At 42.6% G+C, this 20,581-nt stretch overlaps 1 protein-coding gene across 4 annotated transcripts in view; it reads right to left on the bottom strand.

Moving 5' to 3' along the window:
- The window catches only part of LOC121872761 (cysteine-rich motor neuron 1 protein-like), a 49,011-nt gene extending 36,452 nt beyond the window's left edge, over window positions 1-12,559 (bottom strand). For 3 of the 4 annotated variants that reach the window (XM_042375819.1, XM_042375842.1, XM_042375834.1), the window contains exons 1-2: window positions 12,475-12,559; window positions 4,358-5,070 (exon numbers count right to left, since the gene is read on the bottom strand). In XM_042375819.1, the coding sequence (XP_042231753.1) occupies window positions 4,358-4,499 (142 nt within the window). In that variant the 5' untranslated portion in view covers window positions 4,500-5,070; window positions 12,475-12,559. Of the gene's footprint in view, window positions 1-4,357; window positions 5,071-12,470 lie in introns of all 4 variants that reach the window. The other variant, XM_042375827.1, reaches the window with a different exon arrangement.
- Window positions 12,560-20,581: the final 8,022 nt, after the last annotated feature.

Raw genomic sequence — 20,581 nt, 5'->3', positions numbered from 1 at the left:
TATCTCTCTCTCACTCTTCTCTCAATTATCTCTCTTTTCTCTTACTTAACTCTCTCACTCTTTCTCGCTCTCATATCATTCTATCTTTCTGCCCTTTATCGCCTTCACTATTTCTATTTCATTATCTCTAACCCACTCACAAAACTCAACCTAACCCAACCTAACCTAACCTAACCTCCACTAAACCTAACTTAATTCCAAAACCCACACCCCAAAAATAAGGTTGGGGTGAATGTGGATCAAACACTGGGTAATGAAACACAGGTGGTTGATATAATTAAGGGCAGGTGTTCCTTATTCATGATGTTATTGGTCTACTGTTTGGCATACATACATACATACATACATACATACATACATACATACATACATACATGACTCTTTTGGTTTCTGGGATGACTGTCAGTTTGAATGTTGGTCGTCATGGGGAAAAAGCTGTTGCCTTTCTCATTAACTGCTGAGAGAGAGAAAGAAAGAAAGAAAGAAAGAGAGAAGAGAGAGAGAGAGAAGAAGAGATTTAAACTCTACAATAGACAGACCAGACAAAACACAGGATAAATAGACAGACAGACAGATAGAGACAGACATCCGCCCATCGAACACCCACGTAACCTGACCAAATTCAATGCATCTCTTTTACAACACACACACACACACACACACACACACACACACATACACACACACACACACGAACCAGGAAGTCTCAGTACCTACCACTAGTACCAACACGTCTTTAATAGTCATGTCTGGTACCTTGTGCTGCTCTGCCTAGTACCACGTCTGCTGTTATTATGCCCTGGTACCTCTTATGGTATTGAAACCCTGGTATATGCTTTTGTTTTGGTTCCTGGTATCAGTGGTATGAATTCTGGTATGGTATGGTTCCTGGTATCAGTGGTATGATTCTTGGTATGACTTATAAATCCTGGTATGGTTAATGACACTTGGTATAAGGTATCTGGTATGATTAGACGTGTGGTACAAGGCTCAGCAAGTGTGGTATGGCTGGTGTGAGTAGCACTGTGGTATGTCACGTGGTATTTTGGTATGATCTTCAAGAGGTCGCGGTATCAATGGCATGTCTGGGAAATGGCTAAGTATATCCTCCCTGGTATGAGTGGTATTCCCTCACAACACACACACACAATACCATATACCACATCACAATACCACCACATACACACAATACCACATACCACATTACGTCATGCCACATTACATCATACCACATTACATCACTCCACAACCCCGCTAATAATGTGACCACAAACACTGGCATGTTATAAATTAAACGTTGGCTGATTTAGCACTGGTACAACTGACCCCCCACCTTCCCCTCTCTCTCACGGTGTCATCCTCTCTCTAGCGTATCTTAAGCTTAAAATTTACCTCTAGGATAACGAAGGGATATATCATAAAGCTTTAGCTGGAAATTAATCCGTTCTATCATAGAGATTTGGTGTATTTTGTTACCGATTGATCTAACGTCTGGCAGAGAAGCGACGCCATCCTGTGCTCCCTCGACATCGTTGCCAGAGATATAATCTATTTCAATTTCTCGATATTCTGTATTATATAAAATACGATTGATTAATATAAATTTATTATATGTTATTAAATATATCGATGGGAAATAATATCATTGTGTAGTGAAGATATGTAGAGGTAGTGAGAGAGTAAACGTGATAAAATATAAAAAAACATCCAGCCCAACCAGCCAGCCAGCCCTGACCTTGGCGTCGGTGTAAAGCACTGAGAAGCCGCGAACTATTTCAGAATAATAAATACACCCTCCTTTGTGGCACACCTTGACTGACCGCTGGTTCTGTGAATGAACTATACAATCTGGTAAAATCTCCATCCCTCCCTCCACAATCTACGGCACTTTGTTTGACTAAGAAAAAGCAAGGGAGGAAATGGAAGTTGTAAGATCGCAGTAGGTAGGGGGACTAGACCACATGCCACGCCATCTTGCAATACCACCTACATTCAACCTTTAATAAACACCATAATACCCAATACCTCATCAAATATCCACAAACAACTGTATTTTATTCCTCCCAATCAATTAACTCGCCAGAAAATACCATTAACCTAAAGATTTTAAAGCGAGATTAACATTTTTCCCCCAAACTTCCTCGATCACTTTAAAGGGACATTGGGGAATTACTAGAACGCTTTAAAAGTCTTCATAAAAACAACCGCTACAAACAAACATTTAAATTTATGAGCCTTTACCATAAATTTAAATATCTACTGAATAAAAAGACTCCTGTAGCCTTATACGCTATTGTCTGAGCATTATTTGGGATATTTTATTGTCCTTAGTTGGTATTCTAACCTTCCAGTGAGCAGCTACGTGGATGTCTGTCTGTCTGTCTCTCGCTTTCTGTCTGTTTCTGTCCCTAAATCCTGCCCACATACCAAACATTCAAACATTAAACATACAAATTTCACATCTAAACACACAATTAACCTTAAGTGTTTTACATAGTAAGTTTATTGACTAGAGAAAAACTAAATAATCGTTGTTCTCTAAAGCGTAATAAATGACGTTTAACAGCAAATACGAGATTGGGAACTGTTCACTTGAGACTATACACAGTCCTATGTATGTATGTATGTATGTATGTATGTATGTATGTATAGTGCCATAAAATAAACGGTACATTACAGTGCCATAAAAGAGAACAGTGCCATAAAATAGAGTACAGTGCCATGTGTAAACTCCCTGAATTGGCACCTCCTCCTGGCACCTCCTCCGTATCATTACTCAAAACAAGCGACATCAAGCTAACGATCACTTACACTTTATCTTATATCTTGAGCTGATCATCGTTGGCACCCCCTCAGACAACCACCCCTTGGCACCCCCCCCCCCTGTCACAAAGACCCACGACACAGCTCAACTGGCAGTAGACCCACACAGACAATGGCCCGAACTAAGATCACTTACTGCCCGCATTGAGTCCCTGATACACCTCATCCACGGTCACCACTTAGCCCCACTTCACTGACTTTACCTCTGGAACGCGGGAGACAGACAGAGACAGACAGACAGACAGACAGAGGTGGATAATCATATATACGAGGAGGAAGGGAGGGAGAGAAGAGGGAGGGTGAAGGAGAGGGTAATGGGGAAGAGGAGAAAATGAGAGAGAGAGAGAGAGAGAGAGAGAGAGAGAGATGTTTGGAGGAGGATGAAGAGAAGAGAGAGAGGAGAGGAGAGACAGAGAGAAGATAGAGAGGAGAGGAGAGACAGAGAGAAAGAGGGGGTGGAGGATGAGAAGGAGAGACATTCCAATCATCCTTACCTCACTTGACAAAAGCCAGTCTACATACCAACACCTTATCAGGATACTCTCCCTCCCTCAGCCAATGTCTAATCCTCCCACAGCCACCCCTATTAGGTCTACCACCCTCCCCTCACAGTCTACCACTTCTCCCCACAGCTGAAGGTCTACCACTTCCTCCTCAGCCAGTCTACTACCTCCCACAGCCAGTCTACTACTTCTCCCTCAGCCGTCTACCACTTCTCCACAGCCAGTCTACCACTTCCCTCAGCCAGTTCACCACCTCCCTCCCACAGCGTCAGTCTAACCTCCTCCTCCTCCCCACACAGCCAATTCTACCACCCACTAGGTCTCTGCTTAGTGCCAGTGCCATCCTTTCCACCATGGCACTGTTACTAATAATGACCCCAACAATTAGCTAACAACAATGATTATGGCATCTAAAACAACAGTCCTCCCTTCTTCTCCTCCTTCTTCTCCTTCTCCTTCTTCTTCGTCTTCTTCTTCTTCGTCTTCTTCTCCTTCTCCTTCTTCTTCTTCTTTCAACACAGATGCTCTTTACCACTGCCTCTTGCAACACACACACACACACACACACACACACACACACACACACACACACACACACACACACACACACACACACACACACACACACACACACACACACACACACACACACACACACACACACACACACACACACACACTCTTATAAATAATCTCCAATCCATTAAGTGTAGGATATACAAGTACATGGGTATGTCTTATTCCTACCTATGTCTTAATTACGTATTACCTATCAGTATGTATGTATGTCTTAACTATGTATGTATGTTTTAACTGTATGTATGTATGTCTCAATCATGTATGTACGTCTATCTTAGCTATGTATGTATGTCTCAATTATGTATGTACGTCTATCTTAACTATGTATGTCTGTCTTAACTATGTATGTACGTCTTAACTATGTATGTATGTATGTCTCAACTATGTATGTACGTCTATCTTAGCTATGTCTGTCTTATCTAGTGAGACATAAAGGCGTACATATGTCTTACCTTCAGGGGCGTAGATAGCTTCAGGTCTTGGGGGCGGAGCTTCAGTCTTGATTTCAGGTGAGGGCTGGCTAGTGGGCGTGGCGAGACCTACCCATAAGGCCACTATCACCACGCCCACACCTACCCGAGTCTCCCTCCTCATCGTAACGCCCACTTCCTGCTACCTGCTACGGAACGAGCCTGATACTTTCCCTGTTGGTGTTGCTACTTATGGAATACTAGTGTTATTTTTTTCCCCTGTGACTTTTCTTTGATGATTCTATTTTCGATTGTTACTTTTTCTTTATCGATGTTACTTTCTCCCCCCTGGTGTTACTTTCTCCCCCTGGTGTTACTTTCTCCCCCTGGTGTTACTTTCTCTAGTCTAGTTAGTTTTCTATGCTTGGATTTATTCTGAGGGAGACTGCTACTTTCTCTCCAGTAGCAGTGTTCCTTTCTCTACACATCCTCCGTTACCACCTTAATTGTTCCTTTTCTTTGCTATTATTACTATTATTCTCTACGTCGTTGCTATTGGTCACTGTTCTTGGTCAGTTTTCAACGACGGTCACTGCTATTGGTCAGTTTTCAACGACGGTCACTGTTATTGGTTAGTTTTCAACGACGGTCACTGTTATTGGTCAGTTTTCAGCCAATCTCCTTGTAGTTTCTTGGGATCACTAGCTTTCATTGGTCACTGGTAATGTTCTGTACTTTCACTTAAAAGTTTGAAACTGAAATACGAAATAACAGTGTAAGAGTCTTGGCATTAGTAAATTATCATCTCTCCACCTTTCCTAACTTATCAATCAATCAATCAATCAATCAATCAATCAATCAATCAATCAATCAATCAATCATAATCTAAAAATATCCCTAAACAAAACAAAAAATGGCATTGAATTTACAGATGCGGCGTTGCGTCTCCCTTAGCAACCACCGACCAATCACCATCCGAGAACAAACACGGTTGCTAGGGACGCCATTAAGTGGGTGGAAGGTAAACAACAATATTTTATCGTCAAGAGATGAGAGAGAAAATATCTAAACAATAACAATATGTCTCTACCTTGACGTAGAGACAGAGAGAAGAGAAGAGAAAAACAGGAATAAGAGAAGATAACAGGAATAAAGAGAAGAGAATAAAAGAGAAGAGATAATCAGGTCTTCATGTGTACGTTTTACAAGAGTGACTCATTAAACAATTCCTTTAATTAGATCAAGTACACAGGAGTTTTGTTGGAGAAAATTGGAGACCAGGGAATGTTGGGGGAGTGACGTAGTAGTGTTGGTGATGCAGTGTTGGCGATTCACCGTTCTCGAGTCACCACCACCATACTGACCCCGGCAGCTGTCACCATCATCACCATCCTCGGGTTCACTATCAGCACCATCAACGTTGGTCTACCCTGGGTGTTCCACTACCCCAAAATCTCCTCTCACTCACTCCCCTTGGCCTCTTCCCTGTGTGTGTGTGTGTGTGTGTGTGTGTGTGTGTGTGTGTGTGTGTGTGAAAGCATATGCAATGTTAACATGTGTGTGTGTGTATATATGTAAATACTATATGTGAGAGAGTGTGTGTAGGTAGTGTGTGTGTGTGTGTGTGTGTGTAACCTACAGAAGATAGGCTATGCAATCAAAGCACAACAAAAACACCAGTGGCAAGCAAAAAACAAACACACACACAAACACACATTTATCCATTCTACAACCATACTCTGAGTCAAGGTTTACCACTTAACTAGGGAGGGGGTCACACACACACACACACACACACACACTGACTACCATCTTAGTAAGCTATCGACGCTCACCACTCTACACTGACTACCAATACGAGTGACCAACAGTACCACCTTCTAATTAGTACTGTATGACCTTTGACCTTAGATACAAACTTGACCTAATGGGAATCACAAGGAATTAGACCAATCTAAACTTACAACTTCCCCCACCACACACCCACACACAGACACATAAAACCCACCCTACCACTCGTATATAATAATGCACATTAATACGCATTATTAACGTACAACCTTGTGTTGTCCAATTAAATGAAAGCGGTGTTTTCTTGGTCAGTATATAGAAACAAACACTGATCTAGTAACCCCCCTGTCCGGCCCAAGTGTCTTAACTGATAATGAGGTTCACGGGAGAGGGATGCATTTAGCTGTGATTTAGAGTGAATTAATGGTCAATTCTCTCATATCTAATAACCTATTCACATACCTACACTTACCAGGGTCATTACAACACCATTCACAAGTTTATGATATTTACAACACGATAGTAAATATGTATTAAAAATATGTATAAAATAATATACACAAAGTAGGTAAAGATGTTGACTGTGTTTTGATACTTAACACACACACACACACACACACACAACACACACACACACACACACGGTAGTAAGAGCAGAACAAGACAAGTGTTTATTTTATATTGACTAGCTAAATTCTGTTTTGATCTCTCTCTCTCTCTCTCTCTCTCTTCCCTCTCAGCCTCAATGCCACACCACTCACCTCCTCCCACAAACAAACACACACACTGGACGCAAGAAAACACACACACTAATTATGACGCCTTCTCCTCCTCCTGGAAGATTAAACAACACTTGGTAACTCTGAAGGCCCATTGCTTAGTCTTTAATAACATACACACACACACACACACACACCATCTCTCTCTCTCTTGTACACAGTCTTCAGAAATTCTTAACATTATTTAAGGACATTTATCTAGCACGACAAAGGTTACGAGTAAAAGATAGAAAAAAAGTTTAAAATTCCACAACTTTTAGGTATTTTGAACAGATGAAGACAAAGTTTGGATATTTTTTGTTTTCTTCACCAAATTATTAAAACTTTTACGTATTTTGAACTTATATATATATATAATTTAGGATAGATACTTTAAATACTCATACTACTTTGGCGGAAACTTTAAAAAATTATACTTTCTTATTACTACTTTTTTTTAGGCATTTATGAACGTATTTAATTGAGGGTTATAGTGAAGACATGTGAGTTAATGACGGGTTACAGTGTAGAGAATTAATACTGTATTGACCTTTGTGCTTTGTGTCAATAATTTATTTTGATTTATTAGTTTACGGTGTATTATTAAACATAGACATACATACATACTTACACACTTTACATACATACATACACAAGATATACCCAAACAGGTGAACTAAGCTCCCCCCCCCCAACCATCCCGCCTGTCTCTGTGTTTGTAAATAGAGAGAGAAGGCGAGTGGTCGGTGACGTCACAACATCAACATAACAACAACATATAAGTTACATATTGACCTACATATCCATACGTAAGCCTATGTGTAATGTGTGTGTGTGTGTATGTGTATGTGTTTACCCTACATATCTCGAGCTGTTTTCACCAGTGCGTGTGTGTACGTGTTGTGTGTGTGAGTGAGAGAGAGAGAGAGAGAGAGAGAGAGAGCTAGCTTTAAAGCCTAGTCGACTAGTATCACTCACCTGTATTTGATAAGATAATTAAGAACACGGCTTTTAAATAAGTCTGTGCTAATTTTGCGCTTATTATCACACCACGATAAGCCACTTCCACCCACAGCTATGGGGATTGTGTGGTAGTGTGGTAGTAGTGTGGTAGGTGTGTGGTAGTAGTGTGGTAGGTGTGTGGTAGTAGTGTGGTAGTTGTGTGGTAGTAGTGTGGTAGTTGTGTGGTAGGTGTGTGGTAGTAGTGTGGTAGTTGTGTGGTAGTTGTGTGGTAGGTGTGTGGTAGATGTGTGGTAGATATGTGGTAGATATGTGGTTGATGTGGTAGTGAAACCTCCATTTAACGAATTATGGACTTAGCGTTTTTTTCTTCCACAAGTACAAGTGCGTGACAGTGAAGGGTGATAGGCAGACAGTGAAGGGTGATAGGCAGGCAGTGAAGGGCGATAGGCAGACAGTGAAGGGCGATAGGCAGACAGTGAAGGGTGGTAGGCGGGCAGTGAAGGGCGATAGGCCCAGCCCAGACAGTGAAGGGCGTGGGCAGGCAGTGAAGGGTGATAGGCGGGCAGTGAAGGGCGATAGGCAGACAGTGAAGGGCGATAGGCAGGCAGTGAAGGGTGATAGGCAGGCAGTTAAGGGCGATAGGCAGTCAGTGAAGGGTGATAGGCGGGCAGTGAAGGGTGATAGGCAGACAGTGAACAAGGCACTGGGTTAAGATAGGCAGTAATTACCCCCTGTAAGTACTGAAGGAACCATTGCTCTCTCTCTCTCTCTCTCTCTCTCTCTCTCCTAAGCTCCGAGAGAGAGAGAGAGAGAGAGAGAGAGAAGAAGAAGAAGAAGTAACAACCCGTAAACAGCCAATCACATATTACCTTGTTACACTGTCCAAGTACACCTCCCCCTCCTCCCCTCCTCCCCCCTCCCCTCCCTCCCTCCACACTGGAACTAAACCAAGTATTCACGGTCACGAACAAGGACACTGAGGGCATAAAAAGGGCATACAAGGGCATACAAGGACACACAATGCATTCAACTACACACACACAACAAAAATAATTAGTTACAAGAAAAAAACCTCCTCACGATCTGTATATACCAGTCAAGTCAGGTAAGAGAGGGAGGAGGAGGAGGAGGAGGAGGAGGAGGAGGAGGAGGAGGAGGAGGAGGAGGAGGAGGAGGAGGCGGAGGAGGTGGAAGAGGAGGAGGAGGGGGAGGAGGAGGAGGAGGAGGAGGAGGAGGAGGAGGAGGTGGAAGAGGAGGAAGAGGAAGAGGGGAGGAAGGGGAGGGAGGAGGGAGGTGGAGGAGGAGGAGAAGAGAAGGAGGAGGAGAGCCCATTAAGATGATGAACCCGACCACTGAATACTTGAGATTCTTTGTGTCTTAGGTGGGTGGGTGGGTGGGTGGGTGGGTGGGTGGGTGGGTGGAGTCAGGTGTGGGTGGGTGGGTGGGTGGTGGTGTGGGTGGAGTGGGGTGGGTGGAGTGGTGTGGGTGTGTGGGTGGGTAAGGTAGGTGTGTGGGTGGGTAAGTGGGTGGACTGATAGATGGGTGGGCAAGTATATAAACAATGTATCTAGCTAGTACAGGTATACAAACAATGGTCAACCCTAATTACTAGCCCACTAACCACTACTACCACTAACTAGCCCACTAACTACTACTAATAACTAGCCCACTAACCACTAATAGCAACTAACTACTAAAGTACTCCATGACCCAACCCAAAGATTACAGTCATAGATACGCAGTTGGCCCACCTACCCACCCACCTAACCAAACCAAACCTAACCTAACCACTTCCATTACACTGAGTTACATAACAATCAACAAGTTAATTTATCAGGATGAAAATATATATAGATGATAATAACAAAATAATTTAACATATAAAAATATCTATGTCAGTCTACCATGAGTAAACAAACAATGATTTCAAACAACCAAAAACCAACGAAAAAACAACGAAATATACTTATAATTATCACCCAAAAGACCTGAATTAACGAACATTAACCTCAGATCAACATGTTAAAAATAATATAGAGATTACTGAATATAAATAGTGAAAAATAGTTTGAAATTGTTAAAGAATGTGATGATGAAATTGGGTATATGTTAATCTGGTCTCTCTCTCTCTCTCTCTCTCTCACCACCACAGCTCTACCACACCTCTGCCACAGCTCTACCACACCTCTACCACAGCTCTACCATACCTCTACCACACTCCACCACCACACAATGTTAAAAGGGAATGTTAACTTAGCTTTATAAGAGGGTATTAACATTTAAGTGACACCTAATACTGTTAAAAATATACTGAGATAATGTATACTTAAAAATAGGAAATATTAACCTTGTGTAGTTATTGTGATATACTGTCACTAGCTGGTATACTGTCACTAGCTGGTATACTGCCACTAGCTGGTATACTGTCACTAGCTGGTATACTGTCACTAGCTTGATGCCTGTGTACTTCTAGCTGGTGGTATGCTGTCACTGGTATACTGTGTCTCTTCTAGCTGGTATACTGTGCTAGCTGGTATGCTGTCCACTAGCTGGTATACTGTCACTAAGCTGGTATGCTGTCACTGGCTGGTACATGCACAGCCACTTTAGCTGGTGTCTGTCACTGGCTGGTATGCTGTCACTAGCTGGTATACTGTCACTAAACTGGTATACTGTCACTAGCTGGTATACCCTTCACTAAGCTGAGTATACATCACTAATACAGGTATGCTGTCCTTTAGCACAGTATGCTGTCAATAGCTTGGTATACTGTCTAATGGTATGCTGTCACTGGCTGGTGCCTGTCACTAGCTGGTATACTTAACCTAAACTGGCTGGTATACTGTCACTAGCTGGTATGCACAACCAATGTGATATACTGTCACTACAACGGTATACTGTATCAATAGCTGTATACTGTCTTTAAACATTATGCAATAAATAGCTTGGTATGCTGTCACTGGCTGGTATGCTGTCAATGGCTGGTACTGTCACTGGCGGGTATGCTGTCAATGGCGGTATGCTGTCACTGGCTGGTATGCTGTCAATGGCTGGTATACTGTCACTAGCTGGTATGCTGTCTCACTAGCTGGTATACTGTGTCTTTGGCTTGGTATACTGTCAATAGCTGGTAGCACTGTCATTGGCTGGTATACTGTGCTAGCTGGCTCTGTCACTAGCTGGTATACTGTCAATGAAAAGCAGTATGCTGTCACTAGCTGGTATACTGTCAATGGCGGCTGGTATACTGTCACTAGCTGGTATACTGTCACTAGCTGGTATACTGTCACTAGCTGGTATACTGTCACTAGCTGGTATACTGTCACTAGCTGGTATACTGTCACTAGCTGGTATACTGTCAATAGCTTGGTATACTGTCACTAGCTTGGTATACTGTCACTAGCTGGTATACTGTCAATAGCTTGGTATACTGTCACTAGCTGGTATACTGTCACTAGCTGGTATACTGTCACTAGCTGGTATACTGTCACTAGCTGGTATACTGTCACTAGCTGGTATACTGTCAATAGCTTGGTATACTGTCACTAGCTTGGTATACTGTCACTAGCTGGTATACTGTCAATAGCTTGGTATACTGTCACTAGCTTGGTATACTGTCACTAGCTGGTATACTGTCAATAGCTTGATTATACCACATTAATAAACCAATGAATAACCAATACTCTTATACACAACAACAGAAAGATATACACATATATTCATTGTATAAAACAGGTATAAAATAATGGTATACTTCCTGGTTTGTTGAATAGTCACACACACACACACACACACACAGGCTAGTAAGTTACACATCTCTACACTTCGTTTCCCTTGTGTCATGGGGGTAGGGGGGGTAGGGGGGGGATACGTGACTCATGCAAAATCTTCAGTAAACATTTTGCCCTTTCCGTCAGAGGTCCTTCACTGTGTACACCTTGTCTTAGTATTATCTCTCTCTCTCTCTCTCTCGGATATGATTCAAACGTGGGAGAACTCTACAGGAGGGAATGAAAGAAGAGATAGGGAGATGATGATGGTGTTCAAGGTGAGAGACAGAGTGAGAGATGAGAGACAATCAAGGTGGGGGGAGATAATCAAAATATTTTCAGTGTTCGGTATGAGATTCCTCGATTTTTTTTGGGTGTTTTTTTTTACCCAGTACGGACAAGGAGGCGCCCCACACACACACACCATCACCTCCTTCTCCACCATTAGCAGCAGCAGCAGCTTCATCGGGACACACACACACACACACGTCTCCCTCCTCCCAGTTGCTTTATATTAATTCAAAATTTAAACAAGATTGAAGAGGAATGAGGATGCGTTTTGGTCGATGGTGTTGGCGTCTTGGTTCATCCTAGGGAAAATGCCGTCGGTGGGTGAGGGAGGCCGGGCCCAGAAGTGCCTTGGTCGGGAGGAGGAGGAGGAGGTTTGCACAATAACACTACACACACATACATACATACACACACACACACACTGTAGTTTCTCCCCCTCTCTAGATGGTGCGTCACGGCACACCAGGAGCTGTATGGTAGCTTTTATCACCATGGAGGAGGTGAGTGGTACCGCCTCCTTCACCCACTACCACAGTAATCACCACCACCACCACACACCACCACACGGAGGGTAGCGCGCACCAACCTCCGTGCGTCCTCCCGCTCTCACTGCTCACAACACACTACCGCAGACAACAGACAGAGCTGCAGAGGTAACCGCGGGAGGAGGAGGAGGAGGAACCCTTAACTCTTGCCTCGTCCTGCCTGGCTCACGGTGGTGGTGGCGCTGGTGTATGTGGTGGTGGTGGTGGTGGTGGTGGTGGTAGTGGTGGTGTGCAGTAGTGGTGGTGGTGGGTGGTGGTGGTGGTGGTGGTGGTGGTAGTGGTGGTAGTAGTAGTAGTAGTGGTGGTGGTGGTGGTGGTAGTGAGGTAATAATGAAAAATAATGATAAATAAACGAATACAAATGAGTGTTCCTTTGATAGCCGGTGTGTGTGTGTGTGTGTGTGTGTGTGTGTGTGTGTGTGTGTGTGTGGAGGTGCTGTCAGGTGAGGCAGGAGGTGTGTGTCTGGTAGTCTTCTTATGAAACTAATTAATTACCTGGCTATCACCTCCAGTACACGTCCATGACAGGTGAGGAGACAACTAACCCTTGACCTCTGACCTGGTTTGACACCTGTCTATCATTACCTGAGGGTTTAATTACACCTGAAGGTCATTTATGTATATCAATGTTTTATAATTCTGGTCACCTGATAAATTAGGTTGAGTTAGGTTCTATTTCCACTTAAAGTTCTAAATATAACTGACAGCTAAATAATCATCAATAAAGACTTAATGACAGACGAGAGCCAAACTGTTGAATAAATATCTAATTTAAGACACAGGATACAGTGTGTGTGTGTGTGTGTGTGTGTGTGTGTGTGTGTGTGTGTCATGGTAGTAGTTTCTAGGAGAGAGAGAGAGAGAGAGAGAGAGAGAGAGAGAGAGAGAGAGACTTCATTTCCTGTTCAGTATTTATTTTTTCTCCCTGGGATGAATGAATGAAGATGGCGAACACAGGAAGCTATAATAATAATAATAATAATAATAATAATAATAATAATAATAATAATAATAATAATAATAATAATAATAATAATAATAATAATAATAATAATAATAATAATAATAATAATAATAATAATAATAATAATAATAATAATAATAATAATAATAATAATAATAATAACAATAATAATAATAATAATAATAATAATAATAATAATAATAATAATAATAACAACAATAACAAGAAAATAACAACAAAAGCTACCACTGAGGACGGGGTACACAGGCAACATAAACAAACGTGGAGAGGACCCTGTCAACACCGACCGGGTATATATATCTTAACATTGTCACACCTCCTTGACCTCTCCTCGTAAATACAGATCACATTACCACAAACCTCATCAAGTGTTTGTGTCAGTGCTTCAGTAGTTACGGATATGGAGCACTCAGTCAAGTCAGTTCAAGCAGGTGTGTGTGTGACTGGCTTTGAAGCGTAATGTATCTGGTATGTCCGTGAGTCAAGTGGTGATGGCTTGGCTTGGCTTGGTTCATGAGAGAGAGAGAGAGAGAGGTTGTTTCTACGATACTGTTCTCGAATCACCTGAAGATTAGACACCCTCTACTGTGTACCGCCTAACCTAATACCCGACAACCGACAAACCGATAGCCAACACATCTGACAACCCGACAACAACCACACCCGAGACTAATACCTAGTACTCGACACCTCAACAACCACAGTCTGTCATCCTGGTGACGTGAGAGAGACACACACACAAAACCACACACAACACACACACACACACACACACACACACACACACTATACCCGAACAAGAGGTATGGTGATAGTGATGGTGGTGTATGGTGGTGGTGATGGTGGTGCATGGTGGTGGTGATGCTGGTGGATCACATCTGTCACTGTCACTCACACATCTCTACTGTCACTCACCTCACACATCTCTCACTGTCACTCACCTCACACATCTCTCACTGTCACCACTCTCACACATCTCTCACTGTCACCACCTCACACATCTCCACTGTCACCACTCACACATCTCACTGTCACCACTCACACATCTCACTGTCACTCACCTAACACATCTCTCACTGTCATCACTCTCACACATCTCTCACTGTCACCACCTCACATCTCTCACTGTCACTCACTCTAACACATCTCTCACTGTCACCACTCTCACACATCTCTCACTGTCACTCACTCACACATCTCTCACAGTCACCACTCAACACATCCCCACTGTCACTCACTCTCACACATCTCTCACTGTCACTCACTCACACATCTCACTGTCACTCACAACTATCTCACATACCTCAAGGAGGTTAGGTTAGGGTTAGGGGGTTAGGCTAGGTAGGGTTAGGTTAGGTTAGTTGGTTAGGGTAGGTTAGGTTAGGTTAGGTTAGGTTAGGTTAGGCTAGGTAGGTTGGTTAGGTTAGGTTAGGGAGTTAGGTGCTTAATCATCAGGTAAAACACCCTGGTGCCTAATGTTAACGTGACTCGTAACTCACAGTATTATACCTAAACTAACCAAGAGGAAAAGTTGAACAGGAACCGAAGTATAAAATGTTTACATCATAGCCCACACGAGAGAGAGAGAGAGAGTAACCAGGTACACATGACGCAGTAAGGAGGGAGACGCTAATGGCATTGATGATAGAAAAAAATAACTAAAAATAAATATAAAAAAATCCCCCCAAAATAAAAACATTAATCACGGGTTTCAAGGACAGTTATCAATATTACAAGTGTCTGGAATGTTTTCAGTGTTATCAGTGTGATAATCTCACCTCACTAACTTGCAGTATAAGGAGTGTTATCATCTGAGCACCCACCCCTCACCCCGCACCGCCACACACACACACACACACACACACACACACACACACACACACACACTATAGATATACAATAAACCTTGGCAATTGTGTCAAGGTTAATATTTACTGTTAGGAGAATAAAAAAATAATAATACCTTACCTGGCTCCTGATAAACACGACGTGATTGCTCGGTGATTCGTCCTTGTCGTCGATGCTCCTGGGAAAAACAAAATAAATTTATCTCAATACCTACGAAATGACTACTAAAGGAATATATACAGTCGATACTCCTGGGGAAAAAAACATTTCATACCGAGATATTCCTGGGAAAAAAAATCAAAATCAATTGTTTGTTTACATATGACGGGTTATTTTGACAGTGGATGATGGACGAGATGAATCACGACTCTTTTCCTCTGTTATCATTCTCACGCCACGTTCCTTTAATCATTCTTATCTCGTCTCTTTCTCTCTCAATTCTTCTCTCACTCTCTCTCTCTCCACCCCCCCCCCCTGTCAGATAAACGCCCAGGATATATCAGATTCGTCAGACAACACGCCCAAGGTTCCCCCCCTCACCACCACCCCGGCACACGGCCAATATACACCTCCGCCCCCCACCCTCACTCTCCCTCACACCCTCCCTCACCCCCTCCCTCACCTCTAACAGCACCCTTACCACACTCTCCATTACCACTCCTTCATTACCCTCCCTACTCCACCTCCCTCCCCCCTCACCCCTGCACCCTCCTCTACTCATCTCCCCATCCCCCTCACCCTCATTCCTACAACCTTCCCTCCTTCCCCACTTCCATCACCCCTCTCTCACCCCCCCACCCCTTCACCCGTCTTCAAATACCCCTACTCCAACAAGGTCCACCAATGGCCTCCAGGGTACAGGGCTCTACCTCTAATTATCCACTTGGCTCACACCCTCAATCTACTTCTGTCTATTTCAATGTCAGTTATCTCCTTCTGTCTCTTCTTTCCTTTAAATCAACCTGTCTCTGTCTCTGTCAACTATACCACACTATATAAGGGTCAAATTATACTAAATTAGTGACCATATGTACAATGTTATAGAGATATATGATGGTGGTGTATATATATATATATTTAATTGGTTAGGTTGGGTCAGGTTAGGTCAGGTTAGGTTAGTATATATTTCCAAATACCTTTAATAATAAAATGGTGTAATTATATATGTAAATACAGACATAATACGCACATATGTCTGAATACCTAAACTTACATTCACATACATAGATATACTAAAGTTTCACACAGAGACTAATTACATACACACACACACACACACACACACACACACACACACACACACACACACACACACACACACACACACTATACAGGGAGAGGTGGGGGAGACGTGGCCAGCAATACACAGTGTATATTAGTTAGGTATGTCAGAGATGCTAGTTAACACACAATGACTCCTGTATCATACGTCTGTCTCTCTCTCTCTTCTTGTCTGTTTCCCTCTCTGTCGTGGAGGAGGAGGACGAAGAAGGAAGAAGAGAGGAGGAAGAGGAGGAGGAGGAAGAAGGAAGAAGAGAGGAGGAAGAGGAGGAGGAGGAAGCCTGGTAACAGCAGAAGATAAGACGCAACATCATTCTTAACAGGTGAGTCAGAGATCACCGTCCCTATCACAAGCACTGAAGGGGGTGGCAAAGGGTGGCAGGGGTGGCAGAGAGTAGCAGGGGGGTGGCAAAGGTGGTGGGTGGCAGGGGTGAGGGCATGATGTCAGTAGTACGTCATTCCCTTTCCTCACACACACACACGGTAATAATAACAATAATAATAATAATAATATTAATAATAATAATAATAATAATAATATTAATAATAATAATATTAATAATAATAATAATAATAATATTAATAATGATAATAGTAATAATGATAATTATAATAATAATGATAATAATAATTATAATAATAATAATAATAATAATAATAATAATAATAATAATAATAATAATAATAATGATAATAATAATAATAATAATAATAATAATAATAATAATAATAATGATAATAATAATAATTATAATAATAATGATAATAATAATTATAATAATAATAATAATAATAATATTAATAATAATAATAATAACAATAATAATGATAATAATAATAATAATAATAATAATAATAATAATAATAAAAATAATTGAAATAAAATAATAATAATAATAATAATAATAATAATAATAATAATAATAATAACAATAATAATAATAACAATAATAATAACAATAATAACAATAATAATAATAATAATAATAATAATAATAATAATAATAATAATAATAATAATATTAATAATAATAATAATGATAATATTAAATAATAATGATTCAATTAAACTTAGATACAACAATAAATCAACACTGAGAGACTACCTTAACTAGACACCTTCACTTAGCACCAGTTAGGAGACAAAATTAATGGATAAGCCCACATCAATATCCTGTTCTGTAATCTACAATAATTAATGTAAGTACAGGTGCAATTTTGTAACTAAGTTTAGATGTTATTTTTTATACACGGTGGGCGGGTGGGTGGGGTGGCGGGTGGTAAGCAGTGGGTGGGTGGGTGGGTGACGTCACTAGTATGTAATTTTCCTCACCCTTCCTCCCTCTCTCCCTCACTGCTCTCCTCTCCGTTCACATCCGCCGTGTGATGTTTCAGTAGGCAGGTGGGCGGTGGGTGGTATGCAGTGGGTGGTGGAATGTTGAGGTGTTGGAGTGGGAGTGAATCAGCGAGTAAGGGTGGGTTAGTCGGGTTGGTGGGTGGTTAGTTATGGGTGGGTGGGTGTTAGTCGCGAGTGGGTGGTTGTTGTCAGTGGTGGGGTGGTTAGTCGTCGCGGTGGGTGGTTGTTTAGTCATGGGTGGGGTGTTGCTTAGTTATGGGTGGGTGGGTTGTTTAGTCATGGTGGGGTGTATGTTTAGTCATGGGTGGGTGGTGGTTGTTTAGTCAGCGGGGTGGGTGGTTAAGCTTAGTCAGTGGGTGGGGTGGTTGTTTAGTCATGGGTGGGTGGTTGTTTAGTTGCCGCGGTGGGTGGTGTTAGCTAGTCATGGTGGTGTGGTTGTTTAAGGTCATGGGTGGGGTGGTTGCTTAGCCGCGGTGGGGTGGTTGCTTAGTCATGGGTGGTTGTTTAGTCATGGGTGGGTGGTTGTTTAGTCATGGGTGGGTGGTTGTTTAGTCATGGGTGGGTGGTTGTTTAGTCATGGGTGGGTGGTTGTTTAGTCATGGGTGGGTGGGTGGTTAGTCATGGGTGAGTGGTTGTTTAGTCATGAGTGGGTGGTTGGTTAGTCATGGGTGGGTACTAGGCGCCCTCTTCTGCCCATACCTGCTGTTTCCTGCCCACTTCCGCTCACTCTTGCCCACCCCTTCCTCCCTGGCCGTTTGGTATCGTCACCTCACCTCCGTCGATACCTTAAGTCGTCTTATGCCTGCGACCCACTTAACCCAACCTAACCTAACCAATCACCTCCAAGAACAAGAATCAACTACACTAACCACCCAATCACCAAACAACCCCGATGAAGAATCTTAACAAGGTGATTCATCTAATGCGAACCACGGTCGAAATTCCAGACTGTTATGGAGACCGTCTGACGTCTCTCACCCTCCCCCCCCATGAGTCAGTCGGTCGTGCTGTGGGTGGGGAGGGGACCTTGAACACCATGGGGCAAAGGTGAGAAGGGGTGTTGGTGAAGGGTGAGATGGTGAGGGGGGGAGGGTGAGGGTAGGGGGGAAGGGGTGAGATGAGAGAGAGAGAGAGAGAGAGGTGAGAGTAGAGGGGTGAGGAGGAAGGGGTGGAGGGAAGGGTCGAAGGTCAGGTAAGGGGTGGAGTTAAGGGGGGATGAGGAAGGGCAGTGGTCCCCTCCCCCACCCCGTCAGTCAGGAGTCATCTTACATCTACTTGCATATGTATGTATGTATTTATGTACCTGCATGTATGTATGTATGTATGTATGTATGTATGTATGTATGTATGCATGTATGTATGAATGTATGTATATCCACATATCCTCCCCCCCTCTCTCTTCATCTTAGTTTCTTCTTGTTTTCTCTGTTTTTTCCTCTCTACCCTGACCTAACCTGACCTAACCTAACCTGTATCACTGGGGCACATTTAACCAAACACCTGGGACATCAGCGTGAGAGGGGGGTGGAGAAGAGAAGAGAAGAGAAGAGAAGAGAAAGGAGGGAAACGGAAGGGAAGAAACGGAAGAGAAGAGAAGAGAATCAACATCAAAGGAGTCCCTCAGGAGGAGACCATAGTGCCGCGTCTGATCATGATGTGTTCCGGGTGGCCACAGGGATAGTTAATAGCTCCCAAGCACAAGGTAACCACAAGCTAGACCAAACCTTCCTCACAACAGATCACGTGTGTCGTATGTGTACAGTCAAGCCTCCATATAACGGACGTCTCTTGCATATAACGGACGTCTCTCGCTTATAACGGACATCTCGATATAACGAATTTATCTTTTCCCCTTAAGATTAATTACCATCCTAACTCCTTCCCCCTCACTCTCCCCCTTCCTTCCATTCTTCCCTCTCTTTCCCCCTCACTCTCCCCCTTCCTTCCATTCTTCCCTCTCTTTCCCCCTCACTCTCCCCTTCCGACATTCCTGGTCTAATATTGGCACCTCAACCACTGTGGCTCGACCTTCTGGGAGGGGGGAGGGGAGGGGTGAGGGGAGGGGGAGAGGTGAGGGGGAGAGGGAGAGGTGAGAGGGGTGGAGGGAAGAGGGGAGGAGGTCGACGCGGATGTTGCTCGAGAGGGTTCAAATACTTACTGGGGAGAGGGGAGAGTAAGGGGAGGGAGAGGGAAGGGAGGGGAGGAAAGGAAGAGAAGTGAAAGAGGAGGGGGAGAGGAGGAAAGGAAGATAAGGGAGAAAGGGAGGAACATAGATAGATAGATAAAGGTGAGGAGAGGAGAATATTATCCTTCTTAAGATGGCCTTTTACCTCTCTCTCTCCTCTCACCTGGACAAAACTCACCTACATACGTCAATCAACTGAAGTGTCTTTTTTGTTGTTGTTGTTGACTCTTCGTTGTCTTCACTGTTTTTGTTGAATTCGTTTATATCTTATGTAAGTGTTTGTTGCTGTATAAGTATTTTTATTGTTCTTGCTGATACGGTAAGTCTTTCATAATAATAATAATAATAATAATAATAACACACTCCTACATAAATATAACCAACTCATTAAACAGTTAAATATGTTCTGGATTCTGGCACATATCTTATTTTTTCCCACCATCTCTTTATAGTGTTTTATAGCTATTTTTACTAACAATTTATAATAAGCAG

The sequence above is a fragment of the Homarus americanus genome, unplaced genomic scaffold (assembly GCF_018991925.1).
Source record: "Homarus americanus isolate GMGI-L3 unplaced genomic scaffold, GMGI_Hamer_2.0 scaffold55640, whole genome shotgun sequence".
Classification (NCBI taxonomy): Eukaryota; Metazoa; Arthropoda; class Malacostraca; order Decapoda; family Nephropidae; genus Homarus; species Homarus americanus.
Note: the sequence above shows the minus strand (reverse complement) of the source record. Positions and strands in the feature narration are given on the sequence as shown.